Raw genomic sequence first — 20,982 nt, forward strand, 5'->3', positions numbered from 1 at the left:
TTAAAGGATCTTGAGATTATAAGGTATTGGGCATAATAAGTGAGTACAAGATGAACCAGTTTGGCAAAAATAAGTTTTAGTCCAAATAAATTTAGTCCAATGGGATGTGATGGCCTGATATCAAGTAAAACTGTCCTATGGGCAAGCAAAGATTGGAACTTGAGCTAAGGTGAGAGAGAGATTTGGGCATCATCAGCATAGAGTGGAAAGGGAAAACCAAGGAGCCAAGGATCTGGGCATTTCCTCCACTGGGGACAGAAAGGGGAAGTTGGGCTAAATGGGAGTCAGCAGACAGGCAGTTAGAGATAGAAGAAGAGGACCCAGAGCAGCAGGAAATCATTGAAGGTACATCTTGAGGGAAGGACAGGTATCTATGAGGTCTGTCCAGAAAAAGTCCAGCCATTATTAATAAAATGAGAACCATTTGTGCAACCTTGATGTAACCTGGCAGCCAAGGAGAGTGGACTGGAATGCACATGCATGAACAATGATGACTTCACTGTACTCGTCAATGGGGGCAGTAGATGCTGTTGAGTAGTCATGTGTACTGTGTGGCCATTGCATTCAAAATGACTTGAGCAAATAGAGCAACAGATCAACATCAAATTTTGCATTAAGCTTGAGCATGCCTCTGTGGAAACTATTCAGATGGTTCAGAAGTCCACAGCTATAAGCAAATGGTGATTGGCAGCTTCATCACAACAACACATCCACTCATGCATCACATCTTACTCAGTTTTTTTGTGAAACTTCAAATCACCCAGGTGACCCAGCGCCCCAACAGCCTAGATTTGGTGCCCTGCAACTTCTGGCTTTTTCCAAAACTAAAATCACCTTTGAAAGGGAAGAGATTTCAGACTGTCTATGAAATTCAGGAAAATACAATGGGGCAGCTGATGGTGATTGGGAGAACTATGTGAGGTCTCAAGGTGCCTACTTGAAGGGAACTGAGACATCATTGTCCTATGTACAATGTTTCTCGTATCTTGTATCTTCAATAAGTGTCTCTATTTTTCACATTACATGGTTAGATACCTTCTGGACAGGCCTCATATATTGGTGATGCAGGTGCAGCCGAGACACTGAGAGAAGAAGGCAGCTGCTCTTTGAGCCGTTTCTACAGAAGCTGCTCTTTACAGTGTTGGAGAGAATTTCACAGTGATGAGGGTGACAACGGGAGACAGCAGTGAGCGTTGGAGAGGAGTCTCACAGTTGCCAAGGGCCCCGCAGCCAAGGCAAGATGGGCATGAGTGTTGAAGGCCAGGTTTTCTGCATGATCTTCCCTTGGTGGGAGCCAGCCAGGAGGACAACCCTCCCTCGCCATCCTCATTTACCAGTGGACGCTGACAGCTGGCTTCAGTCATTCAACTCATTTCATCCTTCTAATGAAGGGGTATTTTTATGAAACAGCCATGAGAAGTACTTTACAATGCATGAATATGAATGAGAAACACATTTACAATGCCAGAGAAATAAAGTTTATTGGGAAGTAAATGAAGTAGCCTCCTTGCATTCCAGAGAATACCAGGGAAGCTGGGAGAGCAGGAAACACAATGTGTAGAGGAAACGCCCTAAAGTAATACCTGGAGCTCAGATTACAGAGAGCCTGACATCTTCAGATACAGACTCAACCTTCAGTGGGAAGGAGTTTTCCAGACATTGGATCTTGATGGTGTGTCTTTGCTTGTTGGATCTGGAAGACTTTCCATATCTAGAAATATCACATTGGCATGACAAAGTTTCTGTGGCAACTGAGCTCTGGCAAAGGCAGGACCAGGGGCCTTTACTCCGATGGATCTAAACAGCTTCATTGTAGTCTTCAAAGAGGGTGCCAGTGTTTAAGTTAACAGCAACCTGTTCAAGAGCTGCCTCAGGGCCCGCAGGAGTTTCCACAAGCGTTGGTGGTAGCACATGGGTTGCAGGGGAGGCTGGATGAACAGAGTTTTAGAATGGAGCGTAGAAAACACCAAGGTTTAATGCAACAACCTATGAATTCTCAGTGGGTGGAGTTACTTGGAATCAAATGTGATTGTTACTAAATCCTTTCCCCTTCCCCAGAATGCCATGGGCAGAAGTGGAAAATTGTCCTTTTGAAAAGTATTACCTCCATCGTTAGCTCCCTGAGGCAGGGGATGCCCTTTGTTTTTAACCTTACATATCGGCTTAACTGTCACCTAGTAGACACTAGATTAATGTGTGTTATTTGGTGAGTTGAAAATATGGCCAACATGTGATTGTCCACAGTGTCGTGTAGTCCACCACACGTTTTCCCAGAAATCCTTTGCCTCATACTCACTTGCAGTCCTCGCTCTCCAGCAGGCTCCGGTACGTGTTGATCTCGCACTCCAGCCGGGCCCGGACATCCAGCAGCACCTGGTACTCCTGGTTCTGCCGCTCCAGGTCACTCCTGATCTCCGCCAGCTGGGACTCCACATTGGTGATCATGCACTGCACCTGGGACAGCTGGGAGCTGTAGCGGGCCTCAGTCTCTGTCAGTGTGTTCTCCAGGGAGTCCCTCTGTTGAGGGGAGGGTGCAACATAAGGAATGTCACAGAGCTGCTCCTTTAACATGTCCCTCCACAGGGTTCCATGCAAGTCACAGCTTCAAGAGTTCAGGAGACTGTGGCCCGAAAGGCCTGCCAGTGACTCTGATTCCCTGACCACACACTTGCCAGCAGGAGCTGTGGATGATACCCACCAGGTTGTGCTGGGCCTGCAGCTCGATCTCCAGGGCATTGACTGTGCGTCTCAGCTCGATGATCTCTGCCTGGCAGGTCTGCAGCTGCTCTGAGCTGGACACCACCTGCTTGTTCAGCTCCTGGGTCTGAGACACCAAAGGTAAAAGACGAGATCAGACCCTGCTTTGAGGGTCCTGAGGTCCTGAGTGGCCCTGTGCTGAGATGCCCACCTGGTTGGTGAACCATTCCTCCACGTCCCTGCGGTTGGTCTCCACCAGGGCCTCATACTGACACCTGGTCTCATTGAGCACGCGGTTCAGGTCCACAGTGGGGGCAGCGTCCACCTCCACGTTGAGGCGGTCTCCAATCTGGCAACGCAGGGTGTTGACTTCCTGATGGAAGAAGGGGAAGAAATGAACCCACAGAAATAGGTCTGCTATCTTCCTGCTATGGTCAAGTGAGAACAAGCCTGCCAAAAAATGCACTAAAAAGAATATCTTGCTCTTTCCAAAGACTGACACAGATATTATGTAAAAATAAATTCAATTTCTTTCCCAGAAAACTGAAACAAGCTCAGATTTCCTGGACGTCCCAGCTCCTGGGCATGTCCAGGTCATTTGTCATTTCCTGACATGTCCCTATCGGCACCACATGCCCAGCCACACACATCCACGGGCCATCCTCAAGTACACCTCACTGTGCCACTTCCGTGCCTTTGCTCAGCCAGCTTCCTCCTCCCCATGACATGCTTCTGAGAAGAGTTTCCTTTCAGGCAGACTGGATTATTTCCAGAACAGTCTGCATAGCCATCTAATCCAGCACTTATTTCCCTCTGCCAGTATTGTGTCGAGTTTTTACGTGGCTGTCTCTCAGACGAGAGACTAGACTATGAGCCCTTGGAAGAGAGGGGCCATGTCTCGTTTCCTTTTTTCCCCCCTCAATCTCTACCACCAAATTCCGGACCTAACAGTGACCAACAGAGAGCATGGATATCCTTCCTCAGCACCGCCAGTACCTGCCCAGCCCTCACGGCTCACCTGACTGTGTGCTGTGGATGTCACATCATTACTCCCTGAGCTGACCCTGAGTTCCTCAGAGAAGGGTGCCAGCCCAGGGATCCCGATGGCAATTGCCTCCTGATGCCAAAGGCTTAGCTCTGAAGCCTATTGGTTTCCCCCCGCCTCTCACCTCCTCGTGGTTCTTCTTGAGGCAGAGCAGCTCCTCCTTCAGGGACTCCACCTGGGCCTCCAGGTCGGCCCTGCACAGGGTCAGCTCATCCAGGATCCTGCGCAGGCTGTTGATGTCTGACTCCACCAGCTGCCGGGAGGAGCGCTCCATCTCATACCTGCATACACAGATTGGTGTGGGAGGAAGAGCCAGGGAGGAAGCCCATCTTCCTGCCCCAGGTCCTATTTGAAGGAGTTGGCCTTGCTGTCTTTGAACTGACACAGTTTCCCATCCCTTCCCTTCCATGTGTCCCTCAAGCTCAGCATAGATAGGCTGGAGAGGACCTGACTTGTCCTAACACCAGACAGTGCCCATGGGGACTCCTGGGATGGAGTCTTTCTCTCCTCTCCATGTTGTTGGTTAATGCACCACCAAAGCAATCGATTCTCCAAGAATTAATTTCAGTCTCTGAATTCAGGGGCTTTAGGAGGCCTTCCAGAAAGAAAGCCTGAAGAGCAGACAGCATATGAATCTGGATCTCTGAACCTGATTTTCCATATCCAGCCATAAGAGGATATGTAGTCTTCCCTTCCAGGCAGTGTTAGGCCCAGAGGGTCATGAGAGAGCCATAAGGACCCTGGAGGCCACCTGGCCAAAGAGTCTCAACGTACTTGGTTCTGAAGTCATCAGAAGCCAGCTTGGCATTGTCGATCTGCACCACCAGCCTGGCGTTCTCAGACTTGGCACACAGAATCTGAAAACAAGACTGCACTGTGAGGCCCGCTTGTCTTAGTGTTCAAAGACAGCCAGCTGCTGCGCCCCACACAGCCCACCGCTCACCTTCTGCTGCAGCTCCTCGATGGTCCGGAAGTAGGACTGGTAGCTGGGGCACATCAGCGGCTCCTGCTGCTGGCAGCGCTCCTGGATGCGGCTCTCCAGCTCTGCGTTCTCCCGCTCCAGCTGCCGCACCTTCTCCAGGTAGCTGGCCAGGCGGTCATTCAGGAACTGCATGGTCTCCTTCTCACTGCCATTGAAGGAGCCCTCGCAGAACCAGCCGCAGTTGCCCACATTGGCGGGGATGTTGCAGGCCCCGGGCAGGGGGATGTTGTGACAGCTGGGGGCCACACAGGGCCGAGTGGGGCAGCTAGAGCAGCAGCTCATATTGGACAGGCAGCAGTTGTAAGGCATGGTGCCAGGAGAGGTGATAGAAGAACAGACGAGCTGATGGAGGTGGATGTGGGTGAGTTTGAGTCTCATCTTCCTCCATGGTCCTTTTATACCCTTAAATTGTGGGTGGGAGCTTGGCATCTAGCATAGTTTCCTTTCCTAATGCTTCAGGTAATTTTTTCTCCAAAATATGTTAGTTAGATGCTGTCTCAGAGTCCCCCCTCATCCCATAAAATTATTCCATTCATCGTGCGTCATACCGGGCTCCTCCTGAGTACTGGTGGTTGGTGAAATCAGAGTTTCATCAGATGGCTTCAAAGGAGGCGGAATCATCACAGCCCCAAATGGTTGTCCCCATTACTCAGAGGGGAGGACATCCAGGGACATGGGGTGGAGTAGTTTGGGACTCCTCACCCATGAGGTTCTGCCCCTGGACTCCCTAGAAAGAGAGTTTGGAGTGAATGGTCTCCTGGTGACCTTCTTCTTCCAAGAGTACCCACATTTCAGTGTTCAACTAGACTTTATAGCAGAAGTTCACCCCATATCAGCTGTGAGAATTAAGAGCCTCCCTCAGTGCAGATATTAACTGGGGCTTAGGGAATTTGTCAATATGGGAGAGATCGAAAATAACTGAGTGTTCATGGTCGGGAAGTGAAACGGGTGGAGTGGGGAGGAATAGCACCGACACAGAGATCAGCACGCCACAGCCCACAGGCCAAGTTTGGCCCACTTCCCTTTTTTGTAAATAAAGTTTTATTGGCACACAGTCGTGTTCATTCATTTAGGTATTGTCTAGGGCTGCTTTTGTTCTCCACGGGCAGAGTTGAGTCGTCGCGATAGAGACCACATGGCCTGCAAAGCCTTAACTATTTTACTGTCTGGCCCTTTTCAGAAGAGGTTTACCAATTTTCACTGAAGCAACAATCTGCCCAAAGATGAGGCGAAGAAGAAATCTGTAAAGGAAACATGCTGGGAATAGTCTACAGAGAGTTCAAGTGGCAGTGCCGCTGCATAAACGCGAAGCATAATACTTCAGACTTAACAAGAAAGGAAACCCAGAGTGAGATGCTCAGAGCTACCTTTGCCGTCATGGTGACCTTATCTCAAAGTCTCTGGAAATTTCTCCTGCCTTATTCCCAGACTTAGTCCTCCTTCTAAGAGCATTGAACATCCCAGAGGTATGGCTCTGCCAACCCAACATACTCCCAGAACAAGTCACCGCGCCCACGAGAATGCAGCTTGACACTGTCATTCTGAAGAAGTGGGCGCTGTCTGTGGTGAGTGTCTCTCCCCTTCAGCTCTGGGATCAGACACCCATTGATACTTCCAAACCCTCTTGTCCAATAATTACTTTTTTTGTCCTCACCTGAGGACATTTTTCACTGCTTTTAGAGATAGAAAGGGGGAGAGGGGGAGAAAGAGAAACATCGATTGGTTGCCACCTGTATGTGCCCCAACCAGGACTGAACCTGCAACCTAGGCATGTGCCCTGACGAGGAATCAAACCTGCAACTTTTTTCATAAACCTGCAACCAGGAATCAAACCACAACTCCAGCCAACTGAGCCACATCAGCCAGGACTCAATAATGAATCTCAACAAAGTAGCCTTCTTATCACGTCTTCTATTTTCTGTCACTCTATCTGTCCTTCGTTCTGCACAGAAACAAAATCTTGGTTTAGAAGGAATTCCCTAAAGATGATTTGTGGAATACAATGTAAGTCATTTAAGAAGGGTGAGTCCAGATTCAAAGGCAGTACGGAAGGGACAGAAAAGCACGCATCCAAGGCTACGTGACCTCGGTTCACATCTCCACTGGCGATGTGACCTGAGAAGTGAATTCCCTTTTTGACTCTTGTTTTCTTCACCTCTTAAACTGAAGTAATAATAATGCTGCCCACTTCATAGTTTTGTTGTACAAGTTAAGTAAGATACTGTGTGTGAATATGGTTGGGGATGGGGTGATGATGATTATTTCTGTAACCTTCCACCTTCCTATTGGTGACCCAGATGACTCAGATGAAGAATTTTCTGAAAATTCAGTTTTGTTGAACAAACACCTGGACAGGTTGCCCATGCCAGCCCAATGGTGATCAAACTCCATTCACTTACCTTGCCGGCACTAAGGGCACAGAACTATATTCATGAGTTAATCAATGAAAATGCAAATTTTAGTGTTTCCTTGGTGGCTGGCATAGGAAGTTCTCAGGTGGTGTATGGTGCCTACCTGCTTCGCTAAGTTCCTGGTCTTGTGGGCTTGGTTATCTTATTTGGGGTAGTTCTTGAGGAGGACAAGTCCTTTTCATGGGGTTGTATTGTCACCAAAGCCTCCTTTCTTGTCGTTGAAATGGTCTCTATGCATCTTCTGGGAATCCTCCAGCCTCGCATTTCTGTGCAAGTATTCATAATGATAATGATGGTGGTGATGGTGATGATGGTGATGATACCATTTCATGAGTACTTATTACACGCCAAACAAGGTGCTAAGTGCTGACACAAGTCTCAGTTGGTCCTTCCAACAACCCTATAAATTTGGTCTCTAAAATTATTCCCCTTTACAGATTAAAGTCACAGATAGGCAAGACTCAGAATCTTCTCAAGCCACAGCCAATAAATGGCAGAGCTGGGATTTAAGCCACTCAGGGGTCTAACTTCTGCACCTGAATACCTACACACAGTACAAAACACAAGGCACAGAAGCTTCTCTGATTTGTTAGGGGAAGGAAATTGTAGGTTAATTTCTGCCCCTATTGTCCTGCTTGTAGTTTTTGCTTCTGGTCCTCACTGGGGCCTTGATCCCCACCCCTGACTTCCCCCATCAGTCCTTCAAAGGCCACTCTGCCCAAGTAGTCCTCTCACCCAGCTACTCTCTATGGTACCTTCCTGAACTAAGACCTAGTTACACTCATTAACTTTTCTCTACAGGGAAACAGGCATCCTTTTTCATAATTGGTTGATATGTCCAGATTGAAAATTAAATTTGGGGGAGGGGGGATTAGCATCTAAACAAATGAAAATGCACAATGGCATGACCTAAGGGGATTTAGAATCTGGGCGAAAACCTCCCTGCCTAGCCTTGAACTTTTAGCCTTGTAAAGTTCACTTCGTCAGTAAGTTCCGTGCCTTCCCAAGAGAAATGTTCAATGATGCAGCCACTGTGGAAAACAGTATGATGGTTCCTCAAAAAGTTAAATATATAATTACCATGTGTTGTGGTGATTCACTTCTAGACACATATACGAAAGATTGAAGCAGAGAATGAAACAGATATGTGCACACCAGTGATCATCGCAGCATTATTCACAACAGCCGGAAGGTGGAAAAAACCCAAACTATCCCTTAATGAATGAACGAACAACCAAAATGTGACACATACATACAGGAGGATATTCTTTAATCTTTAAAGGATTAAAGATGGAGTTCTGATACATGCCGCAACCTTGAAAACATTATACCAAGTAAAATGAACCAGACACAAAAGGGCAAATATTGTGAGATTCCACTTACAAGGAATACCTGGAATGGTCAAACTCATACAGACAGAAAGTAAAATAGGGGTTGCCATGGACTTGGGACAGGGGCGATTGGGAAGTTTATGAGTACGAGTTTCAGTTTCGGATGATGGAAAATGTTCTGGGCCCTGGCCAGTGTGGCTCAGTTGGTGGGAGCCTCACCCAGTAAACCGAAAGGTTATGGGTTTCATTCCCGGTCAGGGTGGATGCCTAGGTTGTGGGTTTGATCCCCAGTCGGGGCGTTTGTGAGAGGCAACCAATTGATGTTTTTCTCTCATATCAATGTTTCTCTCCCCGTCTCTGTCCCTTCCTTCCCCTTTCTCTAAAATCAATCAGTGTGTGCTCATGTGAGGATAAAAAATACTTAAGTTCTGGAAGTGGATCGTGGTGGTGGCTGCACAACAGCATGAAAGGTTTGATGGCCCTGGATGGTACACTGAAAATGGTTAGAGTGGTAAATTCACGTTATATGTAGTTTGCCACAATTTTTTAAAAACTCAAGGTGTTGACAGGGCTGTGCTCCTTTCTGGAGTCTCCAGGGGAAACTCCATTTCCTCGCCTTTTTCAACATTCAGAAGCTACCAGCATTCCTTGGCTTAGGGCCCTCTTGCTCCATTCGCAAATCCTGCAGTGATGGGCCACGTCCTCCTGCCACATCGCTCTGACCTGTGTCCACAGTCACACCTCCCTCCCACTCTCTTCTGCCTCCGTCTTTCACTTTGAAGAACACCTGTGATTACACTGGGCCCACCAAATAATCTAAGACAATCCCCCATTTTAAGGTCAGCTGATCAGCTATTCCATCTGCAACCTTAATTTCCCTCTATGTGTAAACTAACATATTCCAGGTCCCGGGAATTAGAACAGGGACCCCTTTGCAGGGGAGGGGAGTGATGATTCTGCCTACTACACGAGCTGTTAGAATTCCTTCTAGCATTATTGTACAATATCATATATGTAAGCAGAATGTGCAATAAAGGAATAAGAAAATTTAGGCAGGACCTCCGGACCAAGCTTGACCTTGGATTTGGAGGAAATCACAGGCATGGTAGCAAAGCACATTAGAGCAGGACAGAGACTTCTCACGAGCCAAGTAGCAAAATGTGCAGATTTGAATCCATCCTGGAATTGGGGCTTTAAAAATGAGGATCAGGGGAAGTGAGGGTAGAAAGAATAAATAGTTGCTCTATCAAAATGTATATAAAATTTCAATTTCTTTTATTACTTCGTTTACACAAGGCTGTGTTTCACCAAAGTGGAGTCTGATACCAGCCTCAGGAAGCCTGGTATGACGGGCAAGTTGGTGGGAAAAATTAAAGACCTGAGTGGTCTCTCATCCCTTCCTATCAAAATGGTCCTCTGAGGTTTTAGCAAGTCAATGCTCAGCCTGTCCGTGGCTCTTCACTAGAAATAATACCCATTCTTGATGAATGCTGCTGTCACTTTCAGTGCTTGGAGCTTGGCTTGCCTCTCCACCTTTTGTTCACAGTGCCAGGGCTACGCCTTGTAACCACACTACTTGGGGAGGAGTTTTATCCCTTTTAACAAATTGTAAATAACTTGCAGCCAGGACTGTTTTGTCCTTATGTGACTCTCCCCTCCCCACCATCCTGGATCTGCACAGAGGAGGTATTCAGCAGGTACTGGTTGGACTGGACTGAGAAAGGCAGGAGTATTAAGGGAAGAGGTGAAGGGTCTCTGAGTCTCAGCGCGCGGAGGGGAAGCCAGCAGCTGGAGCCCAGGCTTATAATGATCCACCCACACAGGAGAAAGGATGAAGTCCTGGGCTCAGCAGGCAAGTCAGAGGGTCCCTTCCCTAGGTGTTCCTGAGGCCACTGGGACCACCAATAACCCAAGTGACACAGTGCTGGACCCTAGACCTTCCTGCCTAGAAGAGGTGAGCTTTTCAGAGCCTTTTTCTAGCCCCAACTTGTGCCTCCCCACTTCAGATTTGGATATGATCAGCTCTAGCAGACGTCCAGGTCAAAAGGGGACAGTGGGGGAAAAAATCCAGTGATGGCCAAGGGGTGAGAGGAGTCGCAGCCCTGCAGCTGCCCTGCCCTTCCTCCTGCCACCCTGCCTCAGCCCTCTGCCCACCAGGCATGGAACGGCTCCATACCTAAGAGTCAGGTCATTATACGGCCTGACTTTCAAGTGGCTTTTTATAGAGTGCTCAAGTGACAGGCGTGGCGAAACAAATGAATAGCGAGGAGAAAGGCATCTGCTTTGCCAGGAAAATCAAGTTTATTAGGAGGATCCAAGGGAAGACCGCTGGGACTTGGGAGGGTTCTCTGGAGAAGCAAAGAAGGAACAGACCCCAGTGAAGGAAAGGGTGAGCACGGAGTGGTCTGGAGTGGGTGGGTGAGTTTTCTTGGCTGACCCACTGGACGACTCTGGCCATGCAAAGTGTGTCTTCAGGCCCTTGTGTCAATGAACCAGGGCCAGGTCAAAGCTCTGGAGCCCTGGGCCCTGCCTCCTTGTTCCTGTGGCAGCCCCTGGGCTCTAGCGCACAAAGGAGCCGCAGGGTCCACAGCGGGGCCGGGGGATACAAGGCGTGCAGGGGATGGGGGGAGCGCAGGGATTGGAGACACAGGGCCCAATGGGCTTGTTGCATGCATTGGTTGTGGCACAGGGGTTGCAGGGAAGCCTGGAAAAAAAGAATGATGTGGAGAGGTGAATTGAGGGAGACTTGTAATCTATGCCAGAGAGACCCCAAGAATGAAATGCCTGTCAGGACGTGGCCTGACCTGTAACAGACAGGCTACAGGCTCAGCCGCTGCAAAGCTCATGTTCAAATTTCTCACAGTCTCCGTATTACATATTGCCAAAATTCTAGACAGAAACCCTGAAATTCTGGCTTTGGCTCCCAACACTGTCTATTCCTAGCCAGTGACCTTGGGAAGGTTCCTTAACTTTTCCAAGCCCCAGTTTCTTCACCTACATAATGAGGAGAAGAACGCTGACCCAGCCTTCCTGGTCTCAACTGTATGCAAGACTGGATAAGGTTGTGTATGAAAATGTATCCTCTACAAAATACAGTATAGTAAAATGTAAAAAATATCATTGATCTTTGATCAATATTATCACAGTACCATGCAAAGAATTGGCTGTACAATTTTTGTGTGTACATCAAGCAATTCTCGCCTTTTATGTTTTTAATGATGGTGAAACTGTGTTTCCTGAGTTCTATTTGAGCATGTCTGGTGTTAAGGTATAATATTGTTTCCAAGATATGCAGTCCCATCCTGGAGTCCAATGGACAAGTACGCTTATAGTGTGCATGGCTTCCTCAAACGCCTCCCGCCAGCTACTCACTTGCAGTCCTCACTCTCCAGCAGGCCCCGGTACGTGTTGATCTCACACTCCAGCCGGGCCTTGACATCCAGCAGCACCTGGTACTCCTGGTTCTGCCGCTCCAGGTCACTCCTGATCTCCGCCAGCTGGGACTCCACATTGGTGATCATGCACTGCACCTGGGACAGCTGGGAGCTGTAGCGGGCCTCAGTCTCTGTCAGTGTGTTCTCCAGGGAGTCCCTCTGTTGGGGGGAGGGTGCAACATAAGGAATGTCACAGAGCTGCTCCTTTAACATGTCCCTCCATGGGGTTCCATGCAAGTCACAGCTTCAAGAGTTCAGGAGACTGTGGCCCGAAAGGCCTGCCAGTGACTCTGATTCCCTGACCACACACTTGCCAGCAGGAGCTGTGGATGATACCCACCAGGTTGTGCTGGGCCTGCAGCTCGATCTCCAGGGCATTGACTGTGCGTCTCAGCTCGATGATCTCTGCCTGGCAGGTCTGCAGCTGCTCTGAGCTGGACACCACCTGCTTGTTCAGCTCCTGGGTCTGAGACACCAAAGGTAAAAGACGAGATCAGACCCTGCTTTGAGGGTCCTGAGGTCCTGAGTGGCCCTGTACTGAGATGCCCACCTGGTTGGTGAACCATTCCTCCACGTCCCTGCGGTTGGTCTCCACCAGGGCCTCGTACTGACACCTGGTCTCATTGAGCACGCGGTTCAGGTCCACAGTGGGGGCAGCGTCCACCTCCACGTTGAGGCGGTCTCCAATCTGGCAACGCAGGGTGTTGACTTCCTGTGGATGCAGAAAAAGCAAGAATAACTATCCTCAATGAAGAATAGATTCAAGGACATGACATTGCTTCTTGAAGCCCTGCTAGTCTATTTCCTCAGGAAAGAAACGTAGTGGAACAATCTATGACAGTTCAAGGCAAAGTGGTCTGCGCTCCATGTGGCCCGGCTCCCTCCTCACCATGACTGTACTTGGACTTGCTTGGATGCCACTGAAGGATGAACTAATGCTCTACTTCCCCCGTTTGGCTGCCGATGACCTCATAGTACAAAGATTGGCTGTTCAATTTCAGATTGTGTGTCAAATAATTCTTGACATCAAGTAAGAAAATCATTTAATGGCCCCTCCCAAGATAGAGAAGAAGGAGCCTCAGGTTATTTTTCACCAAGACTTTGAAAAAGTAGAGACTTGGATTCACCAGGCTTGGTTGTTTGGCCTTTGGGGGTGAGAAGTGACTACGTGGCGTGAATACAACGTAAGGAGTTATTTGACAACTCAGTAGCCAATCACGAGTTGTTGGGGTGGTCAGGGAAACTCAGTTTTGAGCGAAAGAGACATCTTTTCTGGCTAGGTTTTACCTCTTCATTTCTTCTGTCATTATGAAGTGTTAGTATTTTTAAAGGAAATCACTAAAGCTACCTTCAGCCTGAGACTAATTCAGGTTTCTTCATTTCTCATTTCTGGTCTCACCTCCTCATGGTTCCTCTTGAGGCAGAGCAGCTCCTCCTTCAGGGACTCCACCTGGGCCTCCAGGTCAGCCTTGCACAGGGTCAGCTCGTCCAGGATCCTGCGCAGGCTGTTGATGTCCGACTCCACCAGCTGCCTCAAGCCCAGCTCCGTCTCATACCTGCACACGGATGGGATCAGAACAGTAATTGGCAGACCCCCAAGCCTCACAGGGATGACCTTTGATAACCCCATTCATCTTGTCTTCCCACTTTCTATAAAAGTGAAACCAGGAGAAAGAGGGTTCTGGAGGCTATCAAGACCCAGTATTGATCCAAAAATCAACAGATTGATTTGAGTCTTCATCGTATTTGTGATTCCTTTGCTGGGTTCCCCTTAATCTCTGCTGAATCTTTCATGACCACTGGATCAAACCATTGTTCAGAAAAGCTACGGGAATCCCCCTTTTTTAACTGGAAGTTAAACAAAAAAAGTAAACCCCAGTGCGCATTCTGAACAAACTTACTTGGTCCTGAAGTCATCCGCGGCCAGCTTGGCATTGTCAATCTGTACCACCAGCCTGGCATTCTCAGACTTGGTGCACAGGATCTGGAGAGCAAGAAGTTGCTTGGTGAGGATTGAAAATACACAGAAAACCATCCACCTCTATAAAATGGCTTAAAAAGCTACTTTGAAAATAAAAAGGGGAAGCAACATTGTGATGACATAGAAGCAAGAAACACACTTCTCTGCCACAGATTGAGAATCGTGGCGGACTCCCCTTGCTTAGCAACGATAGCAAGGGCCCCACCTTCTGCTGCAGCTCCTCGATGGTCCGGAAATAGGACTGGTAGCTGGGGCACATCAGCGGCTCCTGCTGCTGGCAGCGCTCCTGGATGCGGTTCTCCAGCTCCGCGTTCTCCCGCTCCAACTGCCGCACCTTCTCCAGGTAGCTGGCCAGGCGTTCGTTCAGGAACTGCATGGTCTCCTTCTCGCTGCCATTGAAGGAGCCCTCGCAGAACCAGCCGCAGTTGCCCACATTGGCGGGGATGTTGCAGGCCCCGGGCAGGGGGATGTTGTGGCAGCTGGGGGCCACGCAGGGCCGGGAGGGGCAGCTGGAGCGGCAGCTCAGGTTGGACAAACAGTAGTTGTAAGGCATGGTGCCGAGAGGGAGTGAGGCACCAGGCTGAAGACAGAATCCCGGTTCTCCAAGGAGCGTGTGGGTCTCCTTCTCCCAGGAGCCTTTATACCCTCCCCGCTGAGGGTGTGGACATAGACTATAAAGTCTTTTTTCTTTTTACATCTTCACTACTTTTCAAATGCCCTTCCCTTCAGTCTGTTATTTGCTTTCCTCAGAAGAGTCCATTGTCCCATAAAATTCTTTACTTGGGCTTCTTGCTAAGTCAGGACTCCTCTTCAGGCAGTTCACCCATGAAATCAGAGGTTTGTGGTAGGCCTTCAAAGAGGCTACACTGTCTAGCCCAAGTAACTGCCCTTGTTAATTGGGAGTTGGTCCATCCAATGACATTCTTCTATGTCACGTGATCCCGGACATCTATAATCAGACTCATCTCATGGCCCACCTGGCATGTCTGGGGAGGGACTGAGATTGAGTCGAGGAGGAACTTGTATGAAGTGGCAGCAATGGACACCCTTTCCATCTGCTTTAAGAGAAGAATCCTTCAACACTGCAACACCCCAAGGCTTAGAAGCCTTGAGGTGGATAGAGACTGGCTGAGAAGGATGGACAGCTGTTTGTTGTCACCTCCTGTGTACCGCTTAGAAGGATTGTAGAGGAATTTTAAAGATAGAGGCTTTAATAATCAGTTTGAGATCAGGGAAAGGTCTGGAGGAAGAGATCATTTTGAAAACAAGCTGAAAAAATGCAAGCTGAGAGATCCACATACATGCCTTTCAATTACCTAGCATAAGGACCTGGAGACAGGTGAGAAAGGAGCAAGGAGGTGCTGGCAGGCTTTTCCATAAGGGTGTCCATAGCAGTAGGACAGAGTGAGCAGGTAACTGGAAGAGGTGGGAGGTAGACCAGAGGGGCCTCCACAAGCCTGAAAACCTTTGAAGCTGATCTTTTTTTAAAAGTATATTTTATTGATTATGTTATTACAGCTGTCCCAATTTTTCCCCCTTTGACCCTCTCTGACCTGTACCTCCCTTTCCTCCAGCAATCCCCCCAACTTAGTTCATGTCCATGGGTCGTGCATATATGTTCTTTGGCTTCTCCATTTCCTATACTATTCTTAACATCCGCCTGTCTATTTTGTACCTACCAATTATGCTTTTTAATCCTTGAACCTTTTCCCCCACTCTCCTCCTTCCCCCTCCCAGCTGCTAACCCTTCAAATAATCTCCATACTTATGTTTCTGTTCTGGTTGTTTGCTTAGTTTGGGGGATTTTTTTAGCTTCAGTTGTTGATAGTTGTGAGTTTGTTGCCTTTTTAATGTTCATAGTTTTGATCTTTTTCTTAAACGAGTCCCTTTAACATTTCATGTGATAATGACAGTGATGATGAGTTCCTTTAGCTTTACCTTGTCTGGGAAGCACTTTATCTGCCCTTCCATTCTAAATGATAGCTTTGCCAGATAGAGTAATCTAGGTTGTAGGTCCTTCCTTTTCATCACTTTGAATACTTCTTGCCAGTCCCTTCTTGCCTGCAAAGTTTCTTTTGAGAAATCAGCTGACAGTCTTATGGGGACTCCTTTATGAATAACTCTGCTTTTCTCTTGCTGCTTTTCAGATTCTCTCTTTATTTTCAACCTTTGGCCTTTCAATTATGGTATGTCTTAGTGTGGTCCTCTCTGGGTCCAACTTGTTTGGGACTCTCTGTGCTTCTTGCACTTGTATGTCTATTTGCTCTGCCAAATTAGGGAAGTTTTCTTTCATTATTTTTTCCAATAAGTTTTCAACTTCTTGCTCTTTCTCTTCTCCTTCTGGCATCCCTATGATTCAGATGTTGGCACATTTGGAGATGTCCCATAGTCTTCTTATAGTATCCTTGTTTTTTTTGAATTCTTGTTTCTTCTTTCTGTTCTGGTTGAATGTTTATTCCTTCTTTATGCTCCCAATCATTGATTTGAATCCCAGCTTCCTTCCCTTCACTGTTGGTTCCCTATAGATTTTTCTTTATTTCACTTAGTGTAAGCTTCATTTCTTTCTTTATGTTTTTGCCATACTCAATGAGTTCTTTGAGTATCCTGATCACTAGTGTTTTGAACTCTGCATCTGATAGGTTGGCTATCTCCATTTTGCTTAATTCTTTTTCTGGGGTTTTGTTCTGTTCTTTCATTTGGGCCACATTTCTTTGTCTCCTCAATTTGGCAGCCTCCGTGTTTGTTTCTGTGTATTAGGTAGAGCCACTTTGACTCCCTGTAAAAGGCACCTATAAATTGTGTGGTACGGAGCCTTAAGTAATCACCAGGGTGGGTCAACCCACTTCACCACTTTGTGGCTCTGTGTGGGGCGAGACCTCAGAGAGGGGACTGTGCCACTACCTGGCCTCTGGGGGTTTGCCCAGCACTTGCCCCATTTCCAGTCACTTCATCAACTCCTTGTATGTGACTGGCACCCTTCCAGCTGTTGCCCAGGTGTTGAATCCCAGAGTGGGTGGGTTTGCATATGTTTTAAGATTATGTGGGCCCTCTAAGCAGAGTTTTCTGAAAATCCAGCAGTTATTTCCATCACTCCAACTCCCACTGGTTTTTACAGCCAGAGGTATGGGGATTTTTCTTTCCAGTGCTAAAACCCTGGGCTGTCCAGTCTGGCCTGGGGCTGGGATCGCTTGCTTCCAACATATCCTTCCCCAGATTTTGATCTACCAAACATGAATGTGGGACTGACTGTGCCCACTCTGCTGCCACCACTGCCTCTCTGTGCCACACCGAGTCTCCTTGCCCCTCTGCCACATCACTGCATCTCTGCCCCTCCTACCCATCTGGATGAATGTGGCTTCTTTAAGTCCTTGGTTGCCAGACTTCCATATGGTTCAGTTTTCTGACAGTTCTGAGTATTGTTTTGAGATTGAGTTGTAATTCTTTTTGTGGTTGCGCAAGGAGGTGAAACATGTCTACCTACACCTCCATCTTGACCAGAAGTCTGAAGCTGATCATAAAGCATCATGTGAATTGACTTTATATTCCATGATATACCCATTTTGATTTTAAAAATCATTCCAAAAATTCCGGTTAAACTGTCTAACATTTTGCCCAATTCTCTAAGTGAAACTGATACACCAGGGAGATGTACTGATCCTGTCCTGGGCTTACTGGGCTACACCTGGGCTCTAACCTGGTTTAAGAACCAAACCAAAGGTTAAAAGATCCCAAGGATGGTTCTATGGTCATGTAACTGAATCCAAGGACCTGGTCACCAGGAGAGAAAGTGCTGAAACACAGCATAAGCAGGGGACTTAGCAAGGCAAGCTTGGAGCACTTGGGGTTGATCTGAGGGATGAAGGAAGGCATCAGAAGTCCTGAGGAAGAGGTGGCCAAAGTTCTGAATATACACATAAGCTGCATAATTACAAGCATGACCGGGTACCACTTGCATCTTGGGTAGAAGACGCAGCCTATACTGTGGCTTTGGCTGCCAGCCAGAGTGGCAGTTTTATTGACAACTTATTGGAGTCCTTCTCCCCAATAAGCTTTCATGATAATATTCTTGCGGCTCTCCATTTGAGTCTCAGATTCAAAAAAAGGTCCTTCATCTACCTTCTCCAAGGCCATTATCATCACTTATTATAATACCATTAAGATGCCCCATCACACTACAAAGAAGCCCTAGGTTATAATAAAATCAAAATTTCTTTGTTTTCTCCCAGGGCAATTAAAGGGGAAGAAATAGGTGGGTCCTGAGGCAGGCATCACTGAGACTGCAGAGGAGGGACGCAAGGCTGGGCAGCGGCAGTCAGTAGGAAGCTCCTATCTCACTTCTTCTGGGCTGGGGACAAATGGAAAGGCCGGTGAATCAGGCTGATGGGCATTTGCTCATAGGAACATCACAGCCTCCTGCTCCTCGACTCCTGTCAACCTGCTCTACCATGCTGGCTTCCAGCAAGGAGCCATTCCCTCCATTGAGCCTTCCTTGCCTCCCCGGGAGTTTCCCCTGAGCACAGACTCAATGCCAGCAGCATCCACCAAGCTCTGAGGTCTTATCTACTGACCGGCCAGCATAGCCTTGCAGAGGCGTTAGTCCAAGAAGAGCACACAGGTTCCCAGTATGAGAAAATTCAAGGACTGAGTTGAAAAGCCAAAATAGAGTATGTGTGCGAAGCAACGAGATCAGAGAAATGGAGAACGATGGAACCAGGGAGCGGTGTGTTTAGTAGAGAGGTAAGAACATAATGAAGAGGGAAGGAGGAACCCTCAGAAATACATGGGGCCACGCGTATCTGACAAAGCTACCCTGTCTTCACAAGAATGAACCTGCGGGATGCAAAACTGAGAAGTAACCGAGACACCCTAAGCCAGTGGACAGAAGAGTGGCCCACCCTATTGAGTGTCCTGGGAGATGTAAGTGGCGATGACTCGAAAAAGACCTCTAGACACGAAACCACAGCTTCTGAGGCTTCTGGAAGAAGTGACATTGTTCCAAAGTGTCCAGACCAGAGCATCACCCTCCTTGATTCAGTCTGAGATTTGTCTGTGGCTGAGAAATACACTGTCTACATGCAGGCAGCGTAGTTCGCAGCGGGGCCAGGCTGCCTGTTCCTGAATGAATAGTGTGTGTGGAGAGCAGAAGGGAAGAAAGGAGCAGAAGGTGTCAGACCTGCATGGGCTTCAGGTCGTGGCTAATCAACAGCCACACAGAAGATGAGGGAAAGAACAGGTCACCCACGTTACCTGGAGGTTCCCTTTTCCCTGCAGAAGAGGGAATGGCACAAGCATTCAGGAGGGAGACGGCAGACGGACTGGCTGGTGAGTTAACATTACTGCTGACATCCCTTGTAAATCTAGCTTTTTCCTGTTGTGTTTTCAAAATATCAATAGGCTTGAGTGAACTTGTTGCTTGAATTAATAGGGAAAATGGGACTCTGGCCTTAGGAGGTGTCCACACCCTCCCTCAGTTGAGGACCAGACTTCATGTACTGTTTTGATTTCCTAATTGGAATAGCTGCAGATTTTACTCATTCAGAGGGAAATTGAGCAGTCAATGGACTATCAGACCCACTTCCTTTATTTACCTCAATTTCATTCAAAGTGCATTTATTGAGCTGGGCATGGGACTAAAATGATAAAGAAGAATCATAGTTCTGGTAGAGGATAATCTTTTTATGAGCAATTCAGGCTAACATAGCCCCCCCCCAAAATATTTGAGAAATAAAAACATAAGGAGATGAGTTATTTAAAAACTATGAGATGGACATTTGGAAATACATTTGTGTTTAATATAATTAGAGGACTGTACGTATGACATTAAGGAAAGTGGCCATTTTTTGAACAGCTACCAAGCACCTGGCATAATCCCACGGCTGGGGACAGGAGGGCAGCGGGCAGTAGGGAGATGACCTGCCCCTTCCTCCATGACCTCTTGGTCCTGTTGAGCAGACAGACAGATGGTCCTGTTGAGCGAACTCTAATATAAAGTGATGTAATTGGGCCCTTCACCCCCCAAAGTCTCCTTCTTCCCCCTTCCCTTCTTCCCACTCCTGTTCCTGCCCCCAGCCCCGGTCCAGGTTTTTCAACCCAGTTCATGATTCTCAGCCAGGGGCTGAGGGCTGGGGTTGTTTTGGATGATTTTCCTATGTCCACGAGGTGTGTTGGTGACCCCACTCTCTAGGGGAACAAGGTAGGATTCATACAACTGATCTCCTTTTAAGGATCTTTGCTTCAATCAGGCCTGGTAATTCGTTATTTTGGTATTTGGTGCTTGCCGTTTGGAGACCACAAGGCGGTGGGGGCGACTGCTCACCACTTCAGCCCCACAGCGTCCCCCCATAGGCACTGAGATGTGTTTCAAAGCAGGTGAAGGAGGCTTCCGGGATGTGGTAGAGGGCAGAAGGAAGAAAAGCAGCAGCGTCAACCAAACAGGAGAAAGAGGAACTGGAAGGGGGAATGAGGTCAGTGGGGAGACACAGGGTGACACCTGCTGGTGAGCAGGCACAGTGCAGCTGCCTCAGATCCCAGCCCTCCCTCGGGGTGGAGGTGTTGTCAGGCAGGGCCTTGGAGGCCCATGGGAAGGGCTGAGCATGTGGTGAGGACATCTGACGACCAGGGAGGGGAGAGGGGGAAGGAGCCAAGGGAGATTTGAGTACAAAAAAACAGCATCCAGTGGGAGCCTCAGCTGAGGGAGGCCAGAACACAGCCAAAGACCAGAAGCTCAGTCTGAACGTGGTGGGGTGGGGAGGACATTGCACTGGAGAAAGCACCAGGAAGATTAGCCTTGGGGAGAACTCCAGGCCCCGCAATGCCCTCGCCGCAGTGTAAATCCATCCTGGCCCCCTTCCCCAGCGCCAAGAGTGGGCCTGAATGAGCAGTGCTGTCTATCCAGAGGTAACTCCAGCAGAGCCCTGAGTGGCTCAGTGCAGGGAAAGGGCAGTGGACTGGGAACGAGAGGACTCAGGCTTGGGTGACACCAGCTGTGAGGACTGAGGAGGGCATTTCACCTCCCTAACCCTGAACTTCTCCCGCAGAAGCATGGGGTGGTGACGCTGTTCTGTCTCCCTTGGGGCTTGGAGGGAGGGGACTCTAACTGAA

General features: G+C 48.2%; 2 protein-coding genes across 2 annotated transcripts; both read right to left on the reverse strand.

Moving 5' to 3' along the window:
* Nucleotides 1-1,471: 1,471 nt before the first annotated feature.
* LOC112298748 (keratin, type I cuticular Ha3-I) lies at nucleotides 1,472-5,082 on the reverse strand. The gene is made up of 7 exons (XM_024553838.4): nucleotides 4,686-5,082; nucleotides 4,517-4,599; nucleotides 3,867-4,023; nucleotides 2,909-3,070; nucleotides 2,699-2,824; nucleotides 2,297-2,517; nucleotides 1,472-1,928 (listed from the first exon to the last, which is right to left on the reverse strand). Exons 1-7 carry the CDS (start codon nucleotides 5,031-5,033, stop codon nucleotides 1,871-1,873), a joined length of 1,155 nt encoding a protein of 384 aa, XP_024409606.1. The 5' UTR covers nucleotides 5,034-5,082; the 3' UTR covers nucleotides 1,472-1,870.
* A 5,651-nt stretch (nucleotides 5,083-10,733) lies between these two features.
* Nucleotides 10,734-14,479, reverse strand: LOC112298749 (keratin, type I cuticular Ha1). Its single transcript, XM_024553839.3, has 7 exons — nucleotides 14,087-14,479; nucleotides 13,802-13,884; nucleotides 13,300-13,456; nucleotides 12,451-12,612; nucleotides 12,241-12,366; nucleotides 11,839-12,059; nucleotides 10,734-11,170 (listed from the first exon to the last, which is right to left on the reverse strand). Exons 1-7 carry the CDS (start codon nucleotides 14,432-14,434, stop codon nucleotides 11,026-11,028), a joined length of 1,242 nt encoding a protein of 413 aa, XP_024409607.2. The 5' UTR covers nucleotides 14,435-14,479; the 3' UTR covers nucleotides 10,734-11,025.
* Nucleotides 14,480-20,982: the final 6,503 nt, after the last annotated feature.

The sequence above is a fragment of the Desmodus rotundus genome, chromosome 9, assembly GCF_022682495.2.
Source record: "Desmodus rotundus isolate HL8 chromosome 9, HLdesRot8A.1, whole genome shotgun sequence".
Taxonomy (NCBI): Eukaryota; Metazoa; Chordata; class Mammalia; order Chiroptera; family Phyllostomidae; genus Desmodus; species Desmodus rotundus.

Bases quoted from the DNA above. Each gene is read 5' to 3' on its own strand.
- LOC112298749 (XM_024553839.3), bottom strand. From the start codon at position 14,434: ATGCCTTACAACTACTGTTTGTCCAACCTGAGCTGCCGCTCCAGCTGC. The intron at 12,613-13,299 runs GTGAGACCAGAA...CTGCATCCACAG, and splicing joins TCAAGAGGAACCATGAGGAG to GAAGTCAACACCCTGCGTTG. The intron at 12,367-12,450 runs GTGGGCATCTCA...TTGGTGTCTCAG, and splicing joins AGGAATGGTTCACCAACCAG to ACCCAGGAGCTGAACAAGCA.
- LOC112298748 (XM_024553838.4), bottom strand. From the start codon at position 5,033: ATGCCTTACAACTGCTGCCTGTCCAATATGAGCTGCTGCTCTAGCTGC. The intron at 3,071-3,866 runs GTGAGAGGCGGG...TTCTTCCATCAG, and splicing joins TCAAGAAGAACCACGAGGAG to GAAGTCAACACCCTGCGTTG. The intron at 1,929-2,296 runs GTGAGTATGAGG...CTGTTCATCCAG, and splicing joins CTGGAGAGCGAGGACTGCAA to CCTCCCCTGCAACCCATGTG.